The sequence below is a fragment of the Amia ocellicauda genome, chromosome 8, assembly GCF_036373705.1.
Source record: "Amia ocellicauda isolate fAmiCal2 chromosome 8, fAmiCal2.hap1, whole genome shotgun sequence".
NCBI lineage: Eukaryota > Metazoa > Chordata > Actinopteri > Amiiformes > Amiidae > Amia > Amia ocellicauda.
The window spans coordinates 3977501-4003188 of record NC_089857.1 but is presented as its reverse complement, the minus strand read 5'-3'; the positions used below and the strand labels follow the sequence as shown (position 1 = coordinate 4003188).

Sequence of the window (25688 nt, the reverse complement as noted above, 5' to 3'; positions counted from 1 at the left end):
CATTACCTTCTGGACATGATATGAAAATCATACAAATGGGTAGTAAACATTGTAATTTCAATCAGCGTTATAGTTATTTTAATGCCTTTGCGTATTAATTGTGTAAATGCAGTTTCAAGTTTCAATACCACTCCATAGCAGGGAAACAAGGGGTGGCCAAAAAAAAAGTAAGTCGTTCCATTTGATTTCTGCATCTTTTTCAGATTGTTTTTTAAGAATAGTCTACTATTGGGGATATAGCTGTGGAAATTATCCAGATGTTTTGTAGAGGTATTAGAGTGGATGCTTTAATGCAGATTTTTTTTTTTTCTCGTTTCTGTTGTTCAATTTCACTGTGTAGTCTGTAAACAAGTTGGGGTGTCAGATGCTTAAGGTCATTGATTCGTCTTACGTTCACTGCGGGTCATGCTGGAGGAGAATGCCTTAGGTTCTCCAACACCAAAATGAGAGCCACTACTTTGTTCCCCAGATAGTACCCAGAAGGACTCGCAGGCTCTTAATGATTAATGCCATCGCAGTCCAGCCACAAACCTTTCTCCCGCAGATAATGCCAGGCAGCAAGCGCGCTTGACACTTTTAATGTATAATTAAGTAGAAAAAGTCAGCACTCGGTATGCAAATTTTTTAAAATGATAAATGATGCTATACAGCAGTAGGGATTGATTTGGTGTAAATGAAACTAATTAAGGAAATGTCAAACATAATTAATAAAACAGGTTTAAGCTGCAAAACATTGTCAATTGAATGAATGAGGAAGCAGTGGCTCCCATTGTTTCAGCTTTATTTAGGGCTTGTGTTTTGCTTGTTCCTTGCTCCTAAATGCACTTTCTCCACCTCACACCCTCCTCTACCAATTCCCTGAGAGGGGGGAAATAAATTTGCTTGTCTCTCCGCTGACTGTAGAAATTAATTGCTGAAATCTTGTCCCATCCAAGTGTTACATTCACTCACAGGACATTAACATAACTAATTTGAAAGAACCCAAATGACTGCATAATAGAGCACTGTCAGCATGGATGACAGTCGCTGGTCATACCAAATTAGTTCTGTTTTATAATTGAAATTTTTCCCCTGTCCCATTTTTATACGTTTTTTTTTCCCTGTCTCGCCTTTTCATTTTTGATAAGAACAAAGGTTTTATAATTTATAAAAAGAGTGCTTGACCTATAATTAGAGGGAAGAAATTAGGGAGGGGGATGTAGAAGAGTCAGATTTCTAGTCCCAGTAATGATGCTAGAGACCTTATGGACTCCAGGGAACCTGAAGAATAATGGAATCTTCTATTTTTATGGGCGACCTGTGTACTAGTGCTGACTCTCACTGTGAATCCACTTTGTATCGCAGATCGCTTGCTTAACACTAAAACTGCCATTGGATCCAGAGGCCATTATTCCAAATGTCAGGCTTTGCCCATGTCATTCGCAGCTGCTGCCCTTGCCAGTAAATGAAGGAAGGAGGCAACATCTGCCATTTTCTTCCAAGCAGACTCAGCTGTGATAGCGGGCTACCACGGGAGAGTAAAGGGGACAGAACTTGCACACCCACTGTTGCTCAGATTAATTTCTAATGACCTGTTTTTCTTGATTTCCCCAAGAATGCTCTTAAATCACACCAGGAGTTAAAATTAGGGTTTGAACATGTGTGTATTTGTTTGCACAATAATAATAGTGGTTGGTAAGATATTTGTAAACTCTTGTTTAAAAAAATATTCCTCTCTCTCTTCCTCTTTTATCTATAGAAACACCTAATAAACTATTCAGTTTTTTTTTATTATTTCTTTATGCACATGCCTAAAACACTGCAGTTCATTAAGCTGTTTTCTTTCCTATTATTTCATAAACCATGAGAGAAATGTATTATAATTAGCACTAGTTCATAATGAGTGTGATCACATGAATTATGATTTGAGTTAGGCTTAGGGATATAATTTTGTATGAATTATTACCACACGTAATTCTCCAGGAACACTTAAGAACTCATCACACACACATTAGAACAGTGTCTTTCATTAATGCTGAACTCCAACACTCCTGATACATCTATATTGTATGTGTGTGAAGGCAGAAATGGTGGGGAGATGACGATTTTTGTACCCAGTGAAGCTCAAATGGACACAAAACATTAGTCTGTCTTGTAGAATGCTTCTTTAAAACGGGATACAACATCCCTTAAAATTGAAACGCATCCTTGTGTCCTGTTGTTTCCCAACGAGATATTTGGATAGGAGATTTATTTATTTATTTTACTCATACATTATTAGACTTTACGTCACGTATGCCACCCCTGTTTAATTATGGTGAGGTGGTGGGGGGGGGGCTCTCTCTTAATCTCTCTCGCCGCACAGGCTTGGCTCGAATCTCGGATACACACACACCAGGAGCAGCAAGTGGTTTAAAAAAAAAAGATAATTTATTTCAGGAGGGTCAAAATTCCAAAAGGGGCTATCCTAAAAATAGTACAAACTATTTAAAATGCCTTTAATCTAGGGGCGAGGAAAACAAAAAGAAAACAGAAAATATTATAATTAAACTAAAAAATAAAATGGGCAATTGAATATTCTAATAAAAACAGACTCTAAATACCTGGTACCGGAGTCCAATTGTCCAAACTACATTCTCCCCAGTCCTGCCTTGGCCATACATGTCCCCCTTTTTCCATCCATGTAGGGACGATTGTCTTTGAGGGTGAACTGAAACTGCCATGTGTTACTTAAACGAATGGTTAATATTTCAATGCAGTAGGCAGGATAAGGGAGCCTTTCTTGACATTTGAAACAGGCCATAAGCACTTTGTGTCCTGCACATTTCTAGGATGATGTGGCAAGTATGACTACTTTGTACGGAGTGAAAAGTGAAAACAAATATAATAATAATGGTAAAGAAAATGTAGCACCAAAAATTAGTAGCTTTTGGGAACTGTAAGGTTAAAGTAGCATAAAATAAAATGAACACATATATATTTAATTTAGTCTTAACTTGATGGGAAATAAGTTTTGAACCTTAGATGTTTGCTAACATGAACTTAATAATGTTTTTTTTTCATTTTAATTGAAGGAAAGCTGATTTGATGTAAAAGAGGGAACAGACAGTACCCGAAGAGAAAGTGTTCAGTATTTGTCATGTTAAGAACTGTAATGACTAATTTTACAAACAGAATGGGAAGTTACAAAGTTAAAGGGTTTGAGTCATTTAATGTCCCTTTGTTAGGCAGTTGACAGGCTTTGAAATCTCTCTTGCAAAATAAGGTTGTGAGCATGCTATTTAAAAACTGAAAAGTGCGTCATGATATATCCTCTAAGTTTAAGCACCTGCATATACTGCCTTTAAGGACAACTCAACAGGACCAAAGCTGACCAAAAATCTGACCTAAAATGGCCTACTAAAGAGCTAGCCCTGCGATGACTTAGGTCCGTCCAAACTGTAGTGTACGTAACTGGTCTTAGGGAGGTTGAACACACAATGTGAACATCTGTAGGCCACACCCCCATGACTGAAGTGTCATTGTAGGTATCTTTTCCCAGCAGAAGAAAATTACATGACAATCTATAACATTTTCGAGAAGACTTATTTCGTTTGAAAAGGTTATGTATGTATTTGAGGAAAATATTTGGTCCGCCATTTGGGTAAATTTGGGTAAATGAATTTTATTCATTTACTATTTACTATTTTCCTATCTCTGTGTTTACAATAACCAAAAATGTACTTTCAACATGTTGCTTTATTTCTCCTTTTTTGTATTAGTAATGAATGTACATTTGTAATGAATGTACACTTGTTGTTGTTTTTGTTGTGTTGTTTTTGTTTTATTTGTATACTTCTATCTTTGTGGGAGGAGAAAACTCCTCCATAGGTATATAGGTGATGATTCTAGCGTCACCCAGCATGTTTTGTGATTAGGAGATATGCTCCATCCGCAGTGTAAACCAATGCTTACTTTAGGTGTTACCTTGCAGTTTAAATGCAGTAGTATTGTGTAAATGGATAATGTTTGATCATTCCGTTGTACGTGAATTATTTACACAGTCTTGGAAATTGATTTAATTGATTTGATTTCTTAATTTAATCAGGCCTTTATGACCAGTTGACTTTGTGACAGTTGTAATACTGTAGAAATCTGGTCTCTGATCCAAATTGTATTTTGTTTAAAGGGAACATGTTGCATCTATCACCAATGTGCTTTTTGAAAATCCTGTTGCATTCCCACTACCTCATGTAATACATGCATTGTGTTTCATGTCAATTAATTAACAGTCAAGTAAGAGTCTAAATCATTTGGTTTCATTCTAAATAGACTTGAATATTTTTAGGCATATCCCATAAAATAATGTAATAAATACCAATCTGAACTAATGGCTTACTCATGCTTCATGGGCAAATTTTTTTTGTAATGAAATGTAGAAACATTCATTGTGTTTATTTAGTTTAATTTAAGATTACGATAATTAATGTTTCATTTAGTTTCCAAAGGATTACACCTGATCATGATTGTCTAAGTGTTTGATGTTGTGAAATGGTCTGGATTATAGCTACAGTTGAGTATTCATATCTGCACTGTTTGCACTTCTGGTACTGAGTAATCTCTGATATCCAGCGTCCAAAACGTCTGTTGATGTCCAGCTGAAATCTTGCAGAAAATAGTATTGAAACAAAAGCTTGCAATGAGATTTTTTTTCTCTCCTTTTTCACCATACTCTTAAAATAATTCTTGAATAGAATTCTACTTTAAAATGCCAAGGGTTACAAGTCAAACATATGCAGCATGTATTACAATTTATTACCTTGCATTTGCCTGAAATTTTTCCCTCTTGACAACCTTAGGTAAATCATGTAACATATTTTATAATATATGAGGGCTGGCTCTTTGCTGAGGACACTACTTGGTGAGCAAAGTCCGCTACTATTGGCTGCAGCCTAGTAGTTGTTCAGCTCCCCAAAGACCTTGAGTTCTGCATAGTTAGATGGCAGTTGAATCGCAGTAGAACAGGTATTTATAGAAAACATATGCAAAAAGGTTGATGGCTCTTCCAATTGTTCGAGCCAGGAACTGACAGTTAAATACAAATTGAGAGCAGCAAGTTTCACTTTCCAGCAAATTTAATCAATGAGGGCCTCATTTTCTCATTTCATTTGAATATATTCAGTGCTTCCTCAGAATATGTTAGTTTGTAGTGAGGATATTTTTTATTCTTGAAGGCTCATTATTTTACAGTAGGGTTACTGAACCCGGAACAGGCAGTGTAGATTACTCCAAGAAGTATTAATCAAAATATACAAAGCAAGAGGGATTCCGGAGAGTGCCAAATAGGCATTTGCTGTTAGCTGCGAACAAAAATACATTTATGGCTTTTATTACAAAAGGTATTATGGGTAATTTATTTTTAAATCGAGCTTCTAACACCATTAACTAGCGCATTATTTAATGTACTCCCTCTGCAACTTGACTTTTACAGGTCTGTCACAGAATTAATTTGTTTTAGAGAATTGATATCTCAATCCCTTGGACCGATTTAAAACTAAAATTTAAATGAAAGGATATCACTTGTTACAAGTGCTGAAGCAGTAGATTTTATTTAACAAATCTCTTATTGAGTTGGTAAGGAGGTCTTTCCACTACTATGGTAACTGCAATTATTTCCTGTGGTGTTGCAAATTCCGACTTTTAATTATTTTAATGTTTTTTTTAATTGAAAATCTTTGTTTTCAATTTACACATAGAATTGTAATGTTAAGCATGTTGTAACATTTGATAATGACCTTCATTTTTTTTTACTGTAGCCTTGTTCCAGTGTATGAAATTGTTTAATATGATGCTTCATCTTAATTATTTATTGAATTAATTTAAATGAAATTTAAAAAAACATCATTTATTATAGTTTGAGATTGTTTGACATACTACATTTTTACTTTTACGTTGCTCAAGTAAAAACACAGCTGTATGAATAGATCATTTTATCTATACCTGAATATGATATATTGTAATAGTTGTAAATTGAAAAGAATAAAAAGGTTTACAGCCCTTCCCTTTTCACATTGTCGAAACATCACAACTTTTCTGCAGCTACGACAGAAAGGGTGCAAGACACATGCTGTGTACTGTATGTCAGCAAAAATTAAAAATACATTTTCTTGTATAATGGGCAGCCCCTGGCCAGTTCTGTGAAGGACTTTGTTCAGGTCACAATGGTAATTTGTGCTGAATACATTGAAAGCTCACCTTAATTGAAGATGGTTTTGAATTTCTCTTTTTCTCTCCTTCTTCCTCTTTTTTCATGTCCCACTGTGAGGGAAAGTAAAGACCAAAATAAAAAACTTAAATTGTCTCTTGCAATGTGCCCTGTCTTTATTCTATTCTTGTCGATATTCAAATATCTTTCCCTGCTTAATTAAACAATTTCTCTTTATAAACATCATCTCCATCCAAGTTTTCGTTTTTCTGGCTGAATTCTCATCTGAAAATACATTTTCTGAAAAATGAGGGCAAGAATCAGTTGATTCTTAGACATCAAAGGGCAGGAGGGCTGCTTGGCAGACTTATAGAATATACACAGTTGGTTTTTGATCTTTTCAGCTCCAATGCAAATATTCTTGTGGGTCCTCATCAAAGCTATTGTTTATTGATTCTTGACATTAAAAACATAGGAGCTGCCACAGTGTAGGCAGGTCATTTATGTAAGAAATAAATATTTATTCTATTTTCTGTAATACTTTTATAAAAACCAAGCTGTCAGTGCATATTAGTGAAAAGGCTATGTGAAATTTATTTTAATATTACGACGGCAATTGATGAGCTAACAATAGTTCAGTCTTTTGTCATTGCATGAATGTAATCTTAATTATGACATGATATTTTTGGTACTGGTTTTGATTTTCAACTGCACACTAAAAAACATGAAAAAAGCCCTCATACTAGTGCTGTCTCTATAAAACAGTGTGTATCGATCAAACTTATAGGCCCATATCTTTCTGCAGTTTTACTGCAAATCTTACATACCAAAGTATGCTTTCTTGTCAGCAGTCACTGGTGCTCATAATCTTCCAGATAAACTGATTACCAATTAATAATTTAACCTCTCTCTGTACAGAGTATAATATATATTTGGCTTTTTATTCCATATTTTTGTTCTATATAATAATATATTTTTAAATAATATATTTTTAAATATTTACCCTTTGTATTATTTAGTTTTACATATTTGTCTCAACTGCTGATGTCCTTTTCAAACCTAAGTGGTGGAACGACATTCCCACTGATGTCAGGACCGCAGGATGTACTACTTTACTTTTGTAATGTTTACATTTAATGTTGTATTGATTGTAATACTGCACTTTTGTTATGCTTAAATTGCTGATTGTGTAAACTGTAAGTCACCCTGGATAAGGGCATCTGCCAAGATAATAATAATAATAATAATAATAATAATAATAATAATAATAATAATAATGCATATGTTACTAACATTCCTATTGCGTATTTGTAGCTTTGTCTATGTACATTACCGACCTATCCTTACTTGTCTCTGTGGCAGTTTTAGGTAAGATATTAATCTCTCAGATTGTATATCTATTATATGTGTCTCCAAAGATACATTGTGCATCAAAAGCACACAGTGCATTAAGTTTTAAACAAGTTAGTTACAAATAATTCATTCTAAAAGCTTAACAATCCCAGAGGCAAAAGTGATTAGTTAAAAGTTGTCATTTTGATACAGGAAAGGTTAATTCATAATTATAAGAGGCTAAAACTGGGGAACTGGAAACATAATTTTTATTAATGCATATACCCACTTTCAGCTGCAGTGAAATGGAGAAAACAAATGCACCTGACCTTTCTTTCTTTCATTAGCCTATATATACAGTGTAGTTTATTTCATCTCAAAACTTTGAATTGTGTCTCTGTCTTGAATTGTTGTAATATTATATATATATATATATATATATATATATATATATATATATATACACTAACCTAAAGGATTATTAGGAACACCTGTTCAATTTCTCATTAATGCAATTATCTAACCAACCAATCACATGGCAGTTGCTTCAATGCATTTAGGGGTGTGGTCCTGGTCAAGACAATCTCCTGAACTCCAAACTGAATGTCTGAATGGGAAAGAAAGGTGATTTAAGCAATTTTGAGCGTGGCATGGTTGTTGGTGCCAGACGGGCCGGTCTGAGTATTTCACAATCTGCTCAGTTACTGGGATTTTCACGCACAACCATTTCTAGGGTTTACAAAGAATGGTGTGAAAAGGGAAAAACTCCAGTATGCGGCAGTCCTGTGGGCGAAAATGCCTTGTTGATGCTAGAGGTCAGAGGAGAATGGGCCGACTGATTCAAGCTGATAGAAGAGCAACTTTGACTGAAATAACCACTCGTTACAACCAAGGTATGCAGCAAAGCATTTGTGAAGCCACAACACGTACAACCTTGAGGCGGATGGGCTACAACAGCAGAAGACCCCACCGGGTACCACTCATCTCCACTACAAATAGGAAAAAGAGGCTACAATTTGCACAAGCTCACCAAAATTGGACAGTTGAAGACTGGAAAAATGTTGCCTGGTCTGATGAGTCTCGATTTCTGTTGAGACATTCAGATGGTAGAGTCAGAATTTGGCGTAAACAGAATGAGAACATGGATCCATCATGCCTTGTTACCACTGTGCAGGCTGGTGGTGGTGGTGTAATGGTGTGGGGGATGTTTTCTTGGCACACTTTAGGCCCCTTAGTGCCAATTGGGCATCGTTTAAATGCCACGGCCTACCTGAGCATTGTTTCTGACCATGTCCATCCCTTTATGACCACCATGTACCCATCCTCTGATGGCTACTTCCAGCAGGATAATGCACCATGTCACAAAGGTCGAATCATTTCAAATTGGTTTCTTGAACATGACAATGAGTTCACTGTACTAAACTGGCCCCCACAGTCACCAGATCTCAACCCAATAGAGCATCTTTGGGATGTGGTGGAACGGGAGCTTCGTGCCCTGGATGTGCATCCCACAAATCTCCATCAACTGCAAGATGCTATCCTATCAATATGGGCCAACATTTCTAAAGAATGCTTTCAGCACCTTGTTGAATCAATGCCACGTAGAATTAAGGCAGTTCTGAAGGCGAAAGGGGGTCAAACACAGTATTAGTATGGTGTTCCTAATAATCCTTTAGGTGAGTGTATATATATATATATATATATATATATATATATATATATATATATATATATAACATTAACTCATATTAACTATAAACAGCACCACTTTCTTGGTAACTTTTGTCTTTAGCCTCTAATTTGCATCTTGGATTTGTTCTACGCTGCTGCTCAATGCTTTTCAGTGCCTCTGGGTTCTGTAGAGGACCATGTTTGAAGTTCTGCAAGTGGATCTTATTATTCCTGTTTTAAGCACTCCTGACTTGTTTTATTTTCTACAGAACACAACCGGATCTTCACCTGGGGCAATGGCACGAGTGGGCAGTAAGTATGCTTTTGGTGTTTAAAATCTTAATGGATCTGTGACTTAAAATCAGCTGAGGACATATACATATTCTTTACTTCCTCTTCTTCATATCGTTATATAAGAAGTATAAAATAACTTGCTATAGCTTATTATAAAAGAGTATAATTTATTGCAGTCCAATTTATCCATATAGCTCATTAGGGAGGGTAACCACATGTGATAATTGTAAATGAAATGGTATCCTAAATAATTAAGTGAAGACACACTGTCTAGAATTGAAACTGAGTTTGGACTAGTAATACAACTCCAAGTAAATCTCCTCTCACTGCCTATCTATCCATTATTATTTATTAATTTGGCACACATCTTTAGACAAAACATTTGCAGGTCCAAACTTGAATGTACTTAATGTATAGATATATTTTAGATAGAAAGTTTTTAAATAGTTTAATCACAACTGTGATGATGAACACTTCAGCAGAAGTCTATTTTTTCTTCCCTTTTTTCTTACTTTCTTTGTGTTTAATGAGAGGTCATGCCACAGGGAGACACACATAAGAACATAAGAACATAAGAAAGTTTACAAACGAGAGGAGGCCATTTGACACAGCTCCTCTGGTTTTTGAAGACTTGAATCAAGTCCCCATATAGTCTTCAGTTCCCTCAGTCTCTCAGAAGGATATTCCCTTCAAACCTGGAATAAGTTTGGTTGCTCACCTCTGAACTGCCTCTAGAGCAGTGATTTCCCATGGTTGTTTTCGTCTTCAGATCTGTCAGGGTTCTCACAGTCATGGAAAATCCTAGAAAAGTCATGGAAAATGACCACAACAAATCATGGGAAATAGCTACACATATACACAGTCAAACTAATTTACAACATACATGGGATATAATGTACACTCTGGTTGCGTTCTTGTACTACAAATTTACGTAATTCTGAACAGAATCTGACCATTCAGACAGTAAATTCACAGTATTTGTCTAGATTTTGAGCAGAATGACGTAAATCCGTGTACACGATCATGACTAAATTGGTCAGGATCTGCCAGAATGATGATCTCCCTTTTATGTGAAATAAAGCAAATCAAACTTACTTAGTAGGTGCAGGGTACAAAAAAATCCATATAAAGTAAAAAGAAAGAAATACCTGCACACTTATCACAGCTCCAATGCACAAATAAAATGTATTTATGTAACCCATGCTTCACAGGTTTTTAGCAAAGACTTTTCGATCTACACAAGATCTTCATCAGGATATGGATCCTGATGAAGATCTCTTGTAGATTGAAATATTGTTTTTGTGAAATAAATTTCAAATGCTGTTTTAATTGTTGTTTTCTCATTATCATACACATAGTGTTCGGTTTTTATTTAGGAAAAACAAAACAAAAAACAAACACTAAAACCAGGTGAAAATCGGTGCAAAATCAAATTATCGGGTTTAATAAGGTGAACAAAAAAAGGTTTTACTATAGCCTATATCAGTGGTTTTGAAATAATCAAATTAAATGTGTTGAATAGAACAATATATTGTCATGTTTAACCTTGGTGGCTCGGGAACAGGGGACCCAAATGCAGTGCTGGATCGCAGGATGGTTGGACAGGCGTGGGTCGGGTACCGGCAAAGCAGGGCAAACAAGGGCTGGGCAAAGACGTGGTCGTGGTCACGGGCGATGGTCGGAGGAACAGGGCTCGGAGTCGCAGGCAGAGCTGATAAAACTTCGCCCCGACTGAGAGAAGTGAGGGGATTATAAAGGGGAGCAGGAACCAGGCTTGGGAGGTGCAGGGTGAATGGGAACAGAGGGATGGAACAGGAGTGCACATGGGTGACCGGAATGTTAATAGACAAAGTGACGAAAGCAGGGAGAAGGCAGGGAAATGGCGGCACCTAGTGGGGAAAGAGGGGGAGCACTAGGGGACCATGACATATATATTGCTATTATTTAATTGATTTGAAATAAATATGCATATCATACATTTAGCTACTTAATTTAAATGCAAGTTTGAGCATTTAATGTAGGCATTGTTTCTCAACCCAGGTCCCGACAAACCGCGATCTCTTTTAATGTTCGTTCACCTGCGCTTTCAGCTCTCAGTTATTTAACCAAATCTGTAATTGAACAAATTAAGTGATTAATTAGACATTCGCCAGGACCAGTGTTGAGAACCTCTGCCTACATTAAATGCTCAAACTTTATGAAGTGTCCGTTGCATTTAAATTAAGTAGCCAAATGTATGATATGCATATTTATTTTAAATACAGTAAATAATAACAATACATATTGTTCTATTCAACAAATTAAACCACAAACAAGTTCTACAAAAGTTACCAATATACACTGTTTATCCCAAAGCTCACTTTTGCTGAGTTTCTTTCTATGTGCTGCTTTATTCTGTCAGCGCGAACACTGTCCTCAATGCCACAATGCTGACCAACGTCCGTATGTGAGCCAATCATATATCGCGATATGAAACACATGACCTCCAGAAAGCATCTGTATGAGCTGTACACTGCAGAACAGCTTTGATGTGAGTGCTGACAAGAAAATGTTGTAATATCAAACAAGCTTGTAGAGTAGTATTTCATAAAAAATAATTACCAATAAGAGACTGAAAATAATATTGAGTGTGTTTTAAAATGGGTATAAATCAGTAAAATCTAAACTCCTCAAACACAAAAATCGGGTAATGTATTGGTGAAAATAATTTATTATTTTTTGGAAAGAAAGAAAAACAAATCTAAAACTTTTAAGTTTAAAACAAAGCAGTCGTTGAAAAGCAGCATACAGGAAAGCATTACTGTAGGCCCCTACTGAACTGACCATTTGTATGTCATAATGTTTGCATGTATGTTTTTATTAATTAATTTAACTGATTTATAGTAGTTTATATTCAAAGCAATTCAGAATTACTGCTAAAATCATAAAAATACAGATTATTAATGTTGTTTTGTATAGTATCTACTGTAATTAACATTTATACTACATATACATTGACCAGATAGTACTAGGTTTAATTTTGCATTTACATCTTTGTGTACTCTTTATTAGTTGATGGTAGCATGTTTTATTAAAGTATGTGGAGTGGATGGCTGTAAGAGGAGGAGGAGACAAAAGCTGATTTTGTGTTTTTTTTTTCAATTGTGTTTATCAGTTTCCTCATTATTTTCTGTGTACATTTCCAACTTTCCAGCATTTTTGTTGTAAATTAATAAATAATTTAGCGATGGAAAATCAGAAAATGATCATGGAAAAGTCATTGAAAAGTCATGTAAAAAAACAATCTGATTTCCGTGGGTACCCTGATCTGTGTGAAATATGTAAAAATTACCTGTTTTATTATCATCCAGTCATATGTACTCTATTGTTATTACATTGACACTCTCTCTATAACAATAACAATAATCTCTTAAAATTTGTTGCAGATAATGCAGACACATGTTATAAGTGAATGCCATTAAAATAGAATAAATACAACAAACTCAATTAGCTTTCTCATATCCATCCATCCATCCATTTTCAAAACCGCCTATCCTGGTGAGGGTCGTGGGGAAGCCGGAGCCGATACTTTCTCATATGTCATAATTAAAAAAAAACGTTTTATTTATCTTCTTTCATTTCTGTAATACTTTCAGAGAGGGGACAAAAAGTATCAGTTAAAACGTATATATGTGACTGTGTACAGGGGTTTATTTCACATTTGTTTTGTGAAACATTCCCATAATGACATCCTCAAGCAGCTAGAGGCTCCGAATAGTGATTCACAAATACTTCAATGCTCAAACACATACACAGCAGCTTCTAAAATTGCTCCTTTTACCTTGATTCTTTAACTTGAATACGTAGATTCCATTACTCAAGAGGATACAGTGTATTCTAGTCAGAAGTTGCTAAATTCCAGACACCCACTTTGAGAGCAAATGGGTTCGTGTTGAGTTACACAACTTCACTTGATTTGAAATGCATACCATGTTGACTGCACTGAAAAAAGTTTCTGCTGGAGAAAAGTATCATGACCCCTCTGACTATTTCTATTAAAGTATAATCTCAATTAATATATGCCCACAGCCTAATAGGGAGTTTTATTTTCTCCCACAAATTGAAGATAAGATTGCTAGTTGTTTATTTTTCTTGTCCATCTGCAAAATAATGTGTTCTTTAAGAGTGTATATACAGGTCTTTCAAGTATTAGAAAACATTTTAATTCTGGACCACTGTGTATATCACATTATGTATGTGTTTTATTGACCATATTTGCTCACTGTGTATTGCATTTCACATAATTATCTTCATTTTTCAAAAATGCAAACTTACTGGAATATATAGGGCTGTTTTCACCAAGATCATCCTGAGTCCTGGGCTACCTAATTTTATTTTAGGTAGGGTAATCCAGAAGTAGTGCTAATCAGTGTCTGTGAAACCCACTGTTAAGAGTCTAATAGTTGACTTAATATTTAAAATTGACAATTCAAAATCTCGTAACATAAATACATTTGAATACAATAAACATATTTTAATATAAACCCCGTATAATTTGTGTGTGTGTCTGTGTTTCGCCACAGCTCTGGATTGTGTGTGTTGACTAGCCATTTAGTTTACGAGGTATATTTTTGGCCTGCCAGGCATTGTCTACTAATAGGATATTTGTTAGTTGGAATTTATAATTGAATTTCGGGAGTAGACAACTCTGATTCAGCTCTTGCTTCCAGTAACCCAATATATAAATTATAAATACCCAGTCTTTTTCACATGCCCCATCATCATTTCACATCATTCAAGTGCTCCGCTGCACACCTGCCAGCTCTCTGCTTATCTGTGTTGCGTCCTCTGCTCTCCTGCCTTTCGTCCAGACGATTGCTTACCGCAATGGATGCTTCACTGTGGATTCCGACACCTTTTTCCATCAGGAACCTGCCATTCCTCCCATTGCCTTCTTGCTGTGCTGTGGCCCCCAATCCCAAATTTATCAACGTCGTTCCTTGGCTCTCCTCTCCCCCAGTTCCCTGCGTGTCTCTGCCTCTGGATCTGTCGGTCCCGCAAGCCCTACTCCTGGTTCTTTCTCCGCCGTCCAGCAGTGGTTCTGGCTCCTTTCTCCCTTCCTCGGATCACAGCTGTCTCCTTCTGGCTTCCACTTCCTTAGCTCCTGACGTCAGGGATTGGACCGTCGCTCGCCTGCCCCAGGTTTTGCGGTTTGGCATTCTTGCCGTCTTACCCAGCCTCAGGTATTTTTTCTCTATGCAGGTACTCTCCTTGATGTTCGGCCTGTGCCCAGCACCCCCCATGGCCACCTGGATGCCCCGCTGTCCTCTCCGTCCATCATACCGCCCCATCCCATGGCCTGCCCCCTGCCCAGCTTGCAAATAAATAAATAATAATAATCCACAATAATCATTCTGCTTTACTCCATCATTAAAAATCAGTCTGTTCCTTCAAGCCTCTCTGTTCTTGAGAAGCTGCCCATTCAGCGCCTCGACCCCTTCTTCCGCCTCCATGTATCAGGCTTCCTTCCTCACTGCACAGATTCACAATTTGGCCTTTAAACTAAATAAAATGGACCCATCAGGAAATTATTTTAAATAAAATTTGCCTCATTCCCATGAGCCTTTCAGCCCAAGTAACACATTAGGGACACCAAGCAAGCACTTATATATAGACCATGAGAATAAAATCTGCATTGGCGGTACAGGAACTGGTTTAACTCTTTTTGGGGTTTGATGATCTGCATCTGGCGCCAGAACGTCATTCCCTCAGCCAAGCAAGTTCAGCCAAACCTGTACATTTAAACCTCACACCCTATCACTACTGGTGTTGTAAAACTACTGAATTGTAAGAATGGGCTAACCACTAACACTTAATTGAAACTGAATCTGGAACTCTTTCTCTCCAAAAAACACTTGCAGGCTGGGGAGTGGAGAGAAAACTGTGGAAGACAGACCCAGGGAAGTGTTTCTGCCCTTCAGGGATGAGGATGGGGTTGGATGTGATGAAATTGCTGGGGTATCTTGTGGAAGTCGTCACACTTTCATCTGGACCAAATCGGGAGACGCATTCAGCTTTGGGAATAACTTCTATGCTCAACTTGGGTATGACTTCAGGAAAGAGAACTTCAAGGAACATCAGGTAAAAAAGTGGAAATGGAAGTTAAAATTGGTGTAGCTTTCACTAGAGACTAAACAAATAGATTTCTGAACATGTTGTCACTTGCCAGCTCAATCAGTCACTGCAGAAACTTGTGAAATCATTACTATGCTGATATAAACATGCATTGCAAACATTCCTTACATATTATTAAATATTATTTCAATATTAGTCCTGTATACATTTTATTGAAAAATCACATTATATGTACCCTTTATTTTCTTTTTACACATTTCCTGTAATTACAATAGACATGGATGTTACCTTGCAAACAGAATAATGCCAGCTAAATGCAGTTCTCTGCATTGTCATTGTAATGGGGCCCATGTGATATATGAGCACGTTACAAGTGACGTAACCCCTCAGTAAAATCAGTACAGTGTTGAGCGGGTGCATGATAATTCGTCCCTGTAAATTTGTTCCGTGACAATTCATCCCTACGATAATTGGTCCCCGCATCAATTGGTCCCCGTGTCAATTCGCCCATACAGCAATTTGTCCCCGACGACAATTCGCCCCCATCATTATATGTTCTTCACTTGAGCATTTGTAACCATGAGTGCATTAATTTACTGTAGAGCCATAGAACACACATATGTGTATATACACCGATCAGCCATAACATTATGACCACATGCCTAATATTGTGTAGGTCACAAAAAAGCCCTGACCTGTTGAGGCATGGACTCCACTAGACCTCTGAAGGTGTGCTGTGGTTTCTGGCACCAAGACGTTAGCAGCAGATCCTTTAACTCCTGTAAGTTGCGAGGTGGGGCCTCCATTGATCGGACTTCTTTGGCCAGCACATCCCACAGATGCTCGATTGGAGTGAGATCTGGGGAATTTGTCAACACCTTGAACTCGTGATTCATCAGACCAGGCCACCTTCTTCCATTGCTCCGTGGTCCAGTTCTGATGCTCACGTGCCCATTGTAGGTGCTTTCGGCAGTGGACAGGGGTCAGCATGGGCACCCTGACTGGGTGCACTGTGTGTTCTGACACCTTTCTATCAGAACCAGCATTCACTTTTTCAGCAATTTGAGCTACAGTAGCTCGTCTGTTGGATCAGACCACACGGGCCAGCCTTTGCTCCCCACATGCATCAATGAGCCTTGGCCGCTCAAGACCCTGTCACCGGTTCACCACTTTTCCTTCCTTGGACCACTTTTGATAGGTACTGACCACTGCAGACCGGGAACACCCCACAAGAGCTGCAGTTTTGGAGATGCTCTGACCCAGTGGTCTAGCCATCACAATTTGGCCCTTGTCAAAGTCGCTCAGATCCTTACGCTTGCCCATTTTTCCTGCTTCTAACACATCATCTTTGAGGACAAAATGTTCACTTGCTGCCTAATATATCCCACCCACTGACAGGTGCCATGATAACAAGATTATCAGTGTTATTCACTTCATCTGTCAGTGGTCATAATGTTATGGCTGGTCGGTGTATATACTCAGCAAAAAAATAAACGCTCCTTTTTCAGAACACTGTATTTTGAAGATAATTTTGCAAAAATCCAAATAACTTTACAGATCTTTATTGTAAAGGGTTTAAACAATGTTTTCCATGCTTGTTCAATGAACTATAAACAATTAATGAACATGCACCTGTGGAACAGTCGTTAAGACACTAACAGCTTACAGACGGTAGGGAATTAAGGTCACAGTTATAAAAACTTAGGACACTAAAGAGACCTTTCTACTGACTCTGAAAAACACCAAAAGTAAGATGCCCAGGGTCCCTGCTCATCTGCGTGAACGTGCCTTAGGCATGCTGCTATGAGGCATGAGGACTCCAGGGCAATAAATTGCCATTTAACTGCAGGAAATTACATATTAAAAAAAATAATAACAGTGTACACATAAGAAAATAACAAGTAACGAACCCAGATCATCAGGTTTACAGTGCTGTTCCTTAACCACTGCACCAACTGATGTACAAGTTTAATATCAAACCTATTTTATGTAGCCTGCAGCCGTCGCTGCCAGCTCTTGTGACTAATTGTATAAAACCTAATTATTGTGGTTACAGTCTCAAATGAATGTATCAATTACAGACATACATTATAAAAAATAGTACAAAATAATTGTGTGTGTGTGTATTTATAAATATATTTATATAGCCTGCCTACTATATATACACATATGTATGTTCTATGAGTCTACAATAAGTGAATGCACTCATGGTTACAAATGCTCAAGTGGAGAATGTATAATGGTGGGGGCAAATTGACGTAGGGATGAATTGTTATAGGGACGAATTGACACAGGGATGAATTGTCACCGGGGCAAATTGTCGGGGGGTGAATTGACGTGCTCCCGTGTTAAGCCTCCCACATTGGGAGACCTGGTCTTTTGGCATAGCAGGTTTAACACTCTACTGGTTGGAGCTGCTGCTGTGCGGAGCGCTTGGAGAGGCGCCTGTGGTTAGCAGTTCGAATCCTGATGGGGGTGTTCCGACAGCACTAGCTACATAATTTTTCTGAATGTATTTTTAATAGATATAATAGTTGCGTTGGACATCACATTTTCTAAACAATCTTTTCAAAAGTACTTTGGGAATATTCAAGGGCTTTTGTAATGGTCATTGTTGCTAAAAGGAACATAGCATTTTCATTTCAGTTGTACAACTTAAATGTTCACAGACACACATACTTACTGATCAAGTTTACCATAACTTAGTGCCATACAATTTAATTTTCATTTTTCATTATAAAACAGCTTGATTAATCTCTCAGCCTGTTCAGTTCAGTTAAATGCTAAACACCAGCTTAGATCAGAAAATTAATGAGCCAAGAAAATGTTCAGAGAAATAATTTGGATAGAAGTTGCTTTCTGATTAGTGGAAAGATAGGAAAAGTAATCTTGTAATTAACAAGTTTTTAAAAGGTTCCTTACTGTTTTAAGTTATATCTGTTTGCTCAACATATGACGAGAAGAAATTGACACTGAAACTTCATAGAAATGCTGCTGATAGGTTCCTGCGTGCTATAACGAACTTGGTCCTCCCCCTCCCACAGCTCAAGCTCACCTCACACATGCTGCATCTGCCACCTAACATTATACTTCTGGTCAGAAATAGTTCCCAAAACTGTGTATCCAAACTGCCGTAAGGGAGGACTAATGGCACATGCTCGCAGGAGAATAAACAATGGAGTGATGCAAGTTCTTCCCATGTGGCCGAAGAGAGCTACCAGGGAGCTCTGCAAGCACAGCCTGCTGGGCCTCAAGGGACTCCATAGGAAACACACTGGCTGACAGGGACTAGGATAGGGACTCTTGACACTGGACCATCAATGGGCACTGAGGCAGAATGGGAAACCGTTGAGGAAGGGGATCGCACTTCACCATTGGGTGTCAACATGGGGGGATTGAGCGTGCATGGATTACATCAAGAGTTGAGAGAGCCCATCAAAAACAAAAACATCACATTGAAAGCGTGTTGAGCATTGAGATGGTGTCGATCGATGTGGCAAATGTTAACGGGTGTAGAAGGACTGGGAAACATATTAGGATATATTAAATTATTAGGAACTGGTAAATGTCAACATTGAAATCTCTGCAGTTTATTGCGGGTTAATTAGAATCAGCTCAACACAACAATCTACAATACAGTCGTGTCTTTCTACTCTGGTGGAAACACCAACCTGCGAACTCATTCTCAATTCTAATATCTACTCGTTGGGCTACTGGAAAACTCAAAGGCTGAGAAATCCTCACTGTTCTGAAGTAAGGGGTGCTATGGATTAGCCCGAAGACGGAAAACCTAACTTGCATTCCACTCCCTTCCATTATCCTTGCTAATGTCCAGTTCTTAATGAATAAATCTGATGAGCAAATGTGTGCTGTCTGAGAGAGTTTAGGGAGTCATGTGTCCTAGCCTTTACTGAAACATGGCTTAATGAAAGGGATAATGACTCTGACCTGGCTCTAGATGGCTTCGGCACCACACTTCGTCTGGATCATGACTCCTCAATCAAGTGGAAATCCTTAGGTGAAGGTGTCTGTGTGTATGTAAGTCATTACCCAGACCCGATATTGGTTCAGCGGATCATGATTCTGTTCTTCTCTTACCAGTGTACAAGCCAGTTTTATGAAAGGAGACTGCTAAAACATGGACTGTACAGATGTGGTCTGACAAGACCATTGAATCCCTGCAGGGATCATTTGAATGTAAAGACTGGGACATCCATATGACATCCATATGTCCCAGTGTTGATGGGCTGACAGACGTAGTTGGCAGTTACATTAATTTCTGTGATAAGGCAGTAGTGCCAAGACATAACATAATGATATACCCTAACAAAAAACCCTAGGTAACTAAGTCCTTGAAAATGTCCCTAAACAAGAAAAAGCTTGCTTTTCATAAGGGAGACACTATGGAGAAGCATGTAGCCCGTACAGAGGTGGAATGAGATAATATATAACAAGCGTGTTGAGGCAAACTTATCCACTGGTAGCGTCAGATCTGCCTGGTAGGTGATTCAAAATATGGCTGGGCTGCAGAGCAAGTCTGGCGGTGAACACATCACCTGTGGCAAATTTAACAGCAACTTAGGTACTTAATGATTTTAATTCAAGGTTTGGTGTGCATGACTTCAAGGCAGAAAGTGAACAGCTCAGCTCTTTGTTTGCCACTGAGTAGAGGTACTCAGAGCCTTTCAATTGACTCCACTCAGGAAAAGTCCTGGCCCCGATAGGGTAAATGGGAGGGTCCTGAGGTCATGTGCCAGTCAGTTATGAAATTTAATCTGCTATAGAGGGAATAGGGGTGTTTAGGTTCCTCAACTTCATATATAAGAACATAGGAAAGTTTATAAACGAGAGGAGGCCATTTGATCCATCCTACTCGTTAGATGTCCATTAATAGCGAAGTGATCTAAGGATCACTTCCAATCTATGTTTGAATGTTCCCAAATAGTTTGCTTCATCCACATTGCTGGGAAGTTTGTTCCAGATTGTGATGACTCTCTGTGTGAAGAAGTGTCTCCTGTTTTCTGTCTTGGATGCCTTTAAGTCCAGTTTCCATTTGTGTCCCTTGGTCCGAGTGTCCCTGCAGATCTGGAATAGCTCCTCTGGTTTGATGTGGTAAATGCCTTTCATGATTTTGAAGACTTGAATCCCTAGGTCTTTCTCATGTGTTACTTCTTCCAGTTCTGTTCCTCCCATAGTGTAATTATAGTGGACATTTTTATTACCTGCATGTAATACCTTGCACTTTTTCACATTGAATTTCATCTGCCAGGTGTTGGCCTACAACTGAATATTATCTAAGTCCCTTTGAATAACTTGTGCTGCCGAGATTGTATCTGCTGAGCCACCTATGTTAGTATCATCTGCAAATTTGACAAGTTTTCTAACTGTCCCAGAGTCCAGATCATTAATATAGATTAGAAAATGCACAGGCCCTAATACTGATCCCTGTGGAACTCCACTAACAACCTCACTCCAGTTAGAAGCAACTCCTCTTATTGACACCCTCTGTTTCCTTTACAACAACCAGTTCATAATCCATCTATTTACATTACCCTGAATGCCTACAGCTTCCAATTTGAGGATCAGTCTTTGGTGTGGAACCTTATCAAAAGCTTTTTGAAAATCTAAGTATATCATATCATATGCTTTCACATGATCTACAGCTGCAGTTGCATGTTCAAAAAACTCTAATACAATAGTAAGACATGATCTGCCTCGTCTAAACCCATGTTCACTATATATCTGGAGGAGTGACGAATCCATGCTCGTTTGTTATTTGTTGGCTTTTAATACCATTCAAGCCCATCTACTGGCTAAGAATCTTGTTAGGTTTTGAGTTGGATCCATGTCTGGTGGGGTGGTTGCTGGAATTTCTCTCAGACAGGGCGCAGAGAGTCTAGGTTAATGGGGTCCTCTCTGAGGAACATCTCTCCTCCACAGGATCTCCCCAGGGCTGTATCCTCTCCCCCTTGCTGTAAATTCTATATATAGACAATTGTAGGAGCCACCATGCCAACAGGTACATTATAAAGTATGCAGACGACTCTATGGTCCTCAGTCTGCTACAGGGGGACAAGTCGGAGCAGACTCGATGTTAATAAAACAAAACACATGCTTATTAGTTATAGGAAACAGACACTCAGTCCTATTCAGACCATTATTGTCAGCAAACCAGTTGAAATCGTGTCCGTATATTTAGGTACAATAATTGATGATAAGTTGCAATGGGAGGAAAACATCAATGCCATTCACTCAAAAGTGCCGCAGAGACTCATTTATAAAATTAATTTAACATAGATGAGTAAGTGATGATATTGTTTTACAGGTCTTTTATTGAATCGGTTTTAACCCTTGCCATCATCTGCTGGTTTGCCAATCTGAAAAGGGGAAGGCAAAATTGCAAAGGGTGGTTAGTGTAGGGTCCAAGATTGTGGGGGTGCCTCAAAAGTCTCTCTTGGTATTATGTGAGAGTCATGTGGTCCAGAAAGCATGCTCAATCCAGGTGGACCCCTTCTACCCATTGACCTCTGAGTTTGAGCTGTTGCCATCTGGGAGGAGATACAGGGTACCCAGACTCCTCAAGACTACTCGAGCATGAAGCTCTTAACTTTTAAGTTGATGGTGATGACGATGATGATAATGAGTCATGTATTTATTTTTAAGATGGTCAATGTACACTCACCTAAAGGATTATTAGGAACACCATACTAATACTGTGTTTGACCCCCTTTTGCCTTCAGAACTGCCTTAATTCTACGTGGCATTGATTCAACAAGGTGCTGTAAGCATTCTTTAGAAATGTTGGCCCATATTGATAGGATAGCATCTTGCAGTTGATGGAGATTTGTGGGATGCACATCCAGGGCACGAAGCTCCCGTTCCACCACATCCCAAAGATGCTCTATTGGGTTGAGATCTGGTGACTGTGGGGGCCAGTTTAGTACAGTGAACTCATTGTCATGTTCAAGAAACCAATTTGAAATGATTCGACCTTTGTGACATGGTGCATTATCCTGCTGGAAGTAGCCATCAGAGGATGGGTACATGGTGGTCATAAAGGGATGGACATGGTCAGAAACAATGCTCAGGTAGGCCGTGGCATTTAAACGATGCCCAATTGGCACTAAGGGGCCTAAAGTGTGCCAAGAAAACATCCCCCACACCATTACACCACCACCACCAGCCTGCACAGTGGTAACAAGGCATGATGGATCCATGTTCTCATTCTGTTTACGCCAAATTCTGATTCTACCATCTGAATGTCTCAACAGAAATCGAGACTCATCAGACCAGGCAACATTTTTCCAGTCTTCAACTGTCCAATTTTGGTGAGCTTGTGCAAATTGTAGCCTCTTTTTACCTATTTGTAGTGGAGATGAGTGATACCCGGTGGGGTCTTCTGCTGTTGTAGCCCATCCGCCTCAAGGTTGTACGTGTTGTGGCTTCACAAATGCTTTGCTGCATACCTCGGTTGTAACGAGTGGTTATTTCAGTCAAAGTTGCTCTTCTATCAGCTTGAATCAGTCGGCCCATTCTCCTCTAACCTCTAGCATCAACAAGGCATTTTCGCCCACAGGACTGCCGCATACTGGATGTTTTTCCCTTTTCACACCATTCTTTGTAAACCCTAGAAATGGTTGTGCGTGAAAATCCCAGTAACTGAGCAGATTGTGAAATACTCAGACCGGCCCGTCTGGCACCAACAACCATGCCACGCTCAAAATTGCTTAAATCACCTTTCTTTCCCATTCAGACATTCAGTTTGGAGTTCAGGAGATTGTCTTGACCAGGACCACACCCCTAAATGCATTGAAGCAACTGCCATGTGATTGGTTGGTTAGATAATTGCATTAATGAGAAATTGAACAGGTGTTCCTAATAATCCTTTAGGTGAGTGTATATCGGATTTGATATATTTATGTCTATTTTAGGTTGTGTTTGTTATATATTTTGTATGTCTGGTTTTGAACTGCTGTGCACCAATTGTCCCTTGGGGACAAGAAAGAGTTATGCCTTGGTTCTACTGGCTTAAGCGTCCGTGCCATGCCGTACCGTGCCATGCCGGATGCGTCCCAGAGCTTTTTGTAAAACCAGGCCATTGTAGCAAGTCTGTCCCCTGTTGTAGGAGGAGCAGAGTGATTGTGGGTTTGATTTGTGTTTCATTTTAAAAACAAAGACAGAAAACAACACTACGAGTGATAGAGCCTGATGTGGAAAGGACTTTTGTGTATATTTTATTCTTCCTGCTTTACATGATTGGAGATATGTAATAAATACATGTTTCTGTTAAGAGATATTAGGAAGAGCTAAACATGTATAGACAACATTAAATTCAGACAAGCATTAAGTTACCATAAGAAAAAGTTTCCATGTGCAACAATACATATAAATATTTGCTATTTATTATTATTGTCATTGTTACTATAGTAATCGTCATCAAGATATGTGCTAGTAGATATTTATTTTAAATGGCACAACTCCCTTAACGTATTACTCTTACTAAAGATTTGTAACTGCAAACAACACTTTTTGGCGTATTATTTTAAATTTACTCAGCAAACGACCTTAACCAGGGCAAGTTACAGTTGAAACAAAATGCACATTTCATGATTAATCATACAGTAACAGCAGCTATAGCAAGTTATAATTGAACTAAAGTGTGCACATCTCAGTCATGGCGTTTATGGACACATTTATTAAACCAGTCTTTAATGTTTTAGATGGAAACCCAGATCTGTTGTATTTATTTATTAATTCATTTAACTTGTAAATGGGCACACGTTAACTAAATCGTGTTCGTACTGATTGTCTCTGTGGGGCTGTTATACACAGACCTGCAAACCATTCACAGGACAACAGCCTGAAACAACGTCCAATTGTTCATAAAATATTAATAAAATTGGCTGCTACCAAACCGATTATTATCCTTGAGTTTATTTTTAACTAGTCACGGCACTGCACCGGTCCTGTGAAATCCATGTTCGGCAAGTTTTTAATACACTGGGATATTAACTATAAGTAGTTACTGTTTCTGTACGTAGATTTCACTCCATGCTGTTAATAAACTGTAACATGGCACTTGAGATCATATCTTCCGACATAATGTAGCTGATCTCTTCCCTGTCTGTCTGCAAGTCACACACACATCTCCGCTTCTGAAAGAGAAGTATTTCCTTAGTGGGCATGATGGACGCTTACAGCCACGTCTGGCAGCATGGAGCTCCAGAGTCAAAGTTAAAGTGAACAGATGGGAAAGGGGCAGCCATTGACTTTCAATAGATTGATGTTTGCAATGGAAGGAATTTCAATTAATAAATTTTGAATAATAATGTATTAATAATTTTAACTGTGAGTGTAATATTCACAGCGAACCTTCTACTGTGCTTGTGGATGGCAAAAGAGGAAATGCAGCCTGTGTGCAGTGAGTAAGCTGTTATGAAGCTTCAGTGTTTCCTGGTTGTGAGGCAATATCCCTTACTCCCTTTTGGGAACTGTTTTCGACAGGAATGATAATTTAATAAAATGTACAGTGCTGTGTCACTAACACTTTGATTCATTAATTGAAGAAGGTTTGATGAACTATGACTTGTTTTGAAAGTGAACCAGTTCTTTCAAAATTCACCACTGTCTCCAAGAACAATCAATGATTCTAAGTTGCATACCTGCCACATTTTGTTGTGAAAATCTCATTGTAAGAGATTGATCTCCAGTTTCCCAAGAAACAATCAATTTGTTTTTGTCAGGAGTAGAATATTCCATTTGGATAAGAAGCTGCATTTGAATATAATGTTCTTGTAAAGTTTATACTTTTAACTGACAATATGTAGAAATAGTTCCAGAAAGGATAGCTTTAAATCAACATTATAGAACACTGTGATCCCTGATATTACTGTGACATCTTAGGTTCCCCCAAGCATAGTATCTGAAATATAAAGGCATGCAAAATCCTAAACTTTGATTGAACCCAGAGTGGAAAAGGGGCAATTTTATATCATTTTTGAAGAGCTATCTATCCTGTAATACACAAGAAGGTAAAACATGGATCACTTTTTCAAATCAACTTTATTTAAGACAAAAATGCCCTGAACTAGACCTTTAGTGCCAACTCTGATTG

General features: G+C 38.2%; 1 protein-coding gene across 1 annotated transcript in view; it reads left to right on the top strand.

Annotated features, from left to right (window-relative positions):
- Positions 1–25688, top strand: part of LOC136755224 (uncharacterized) — a 99338-nt gene that overhangs the window by 63388 nt on the left and 10262 nt on the right. Inside the window, exons 3-4 of the mRNA XM_066711706.1 lie at positions 9436–9478; positions 15361–15580. Of these exons, the coding sequence (XP_066567803.1) occupies positions 9436–9478; positions 15361–15580 (263 nt within the window). The remainder of the gene's footprint in view (positions 1–9435; positions 9479–15360; positions 15581–25688) is intronic.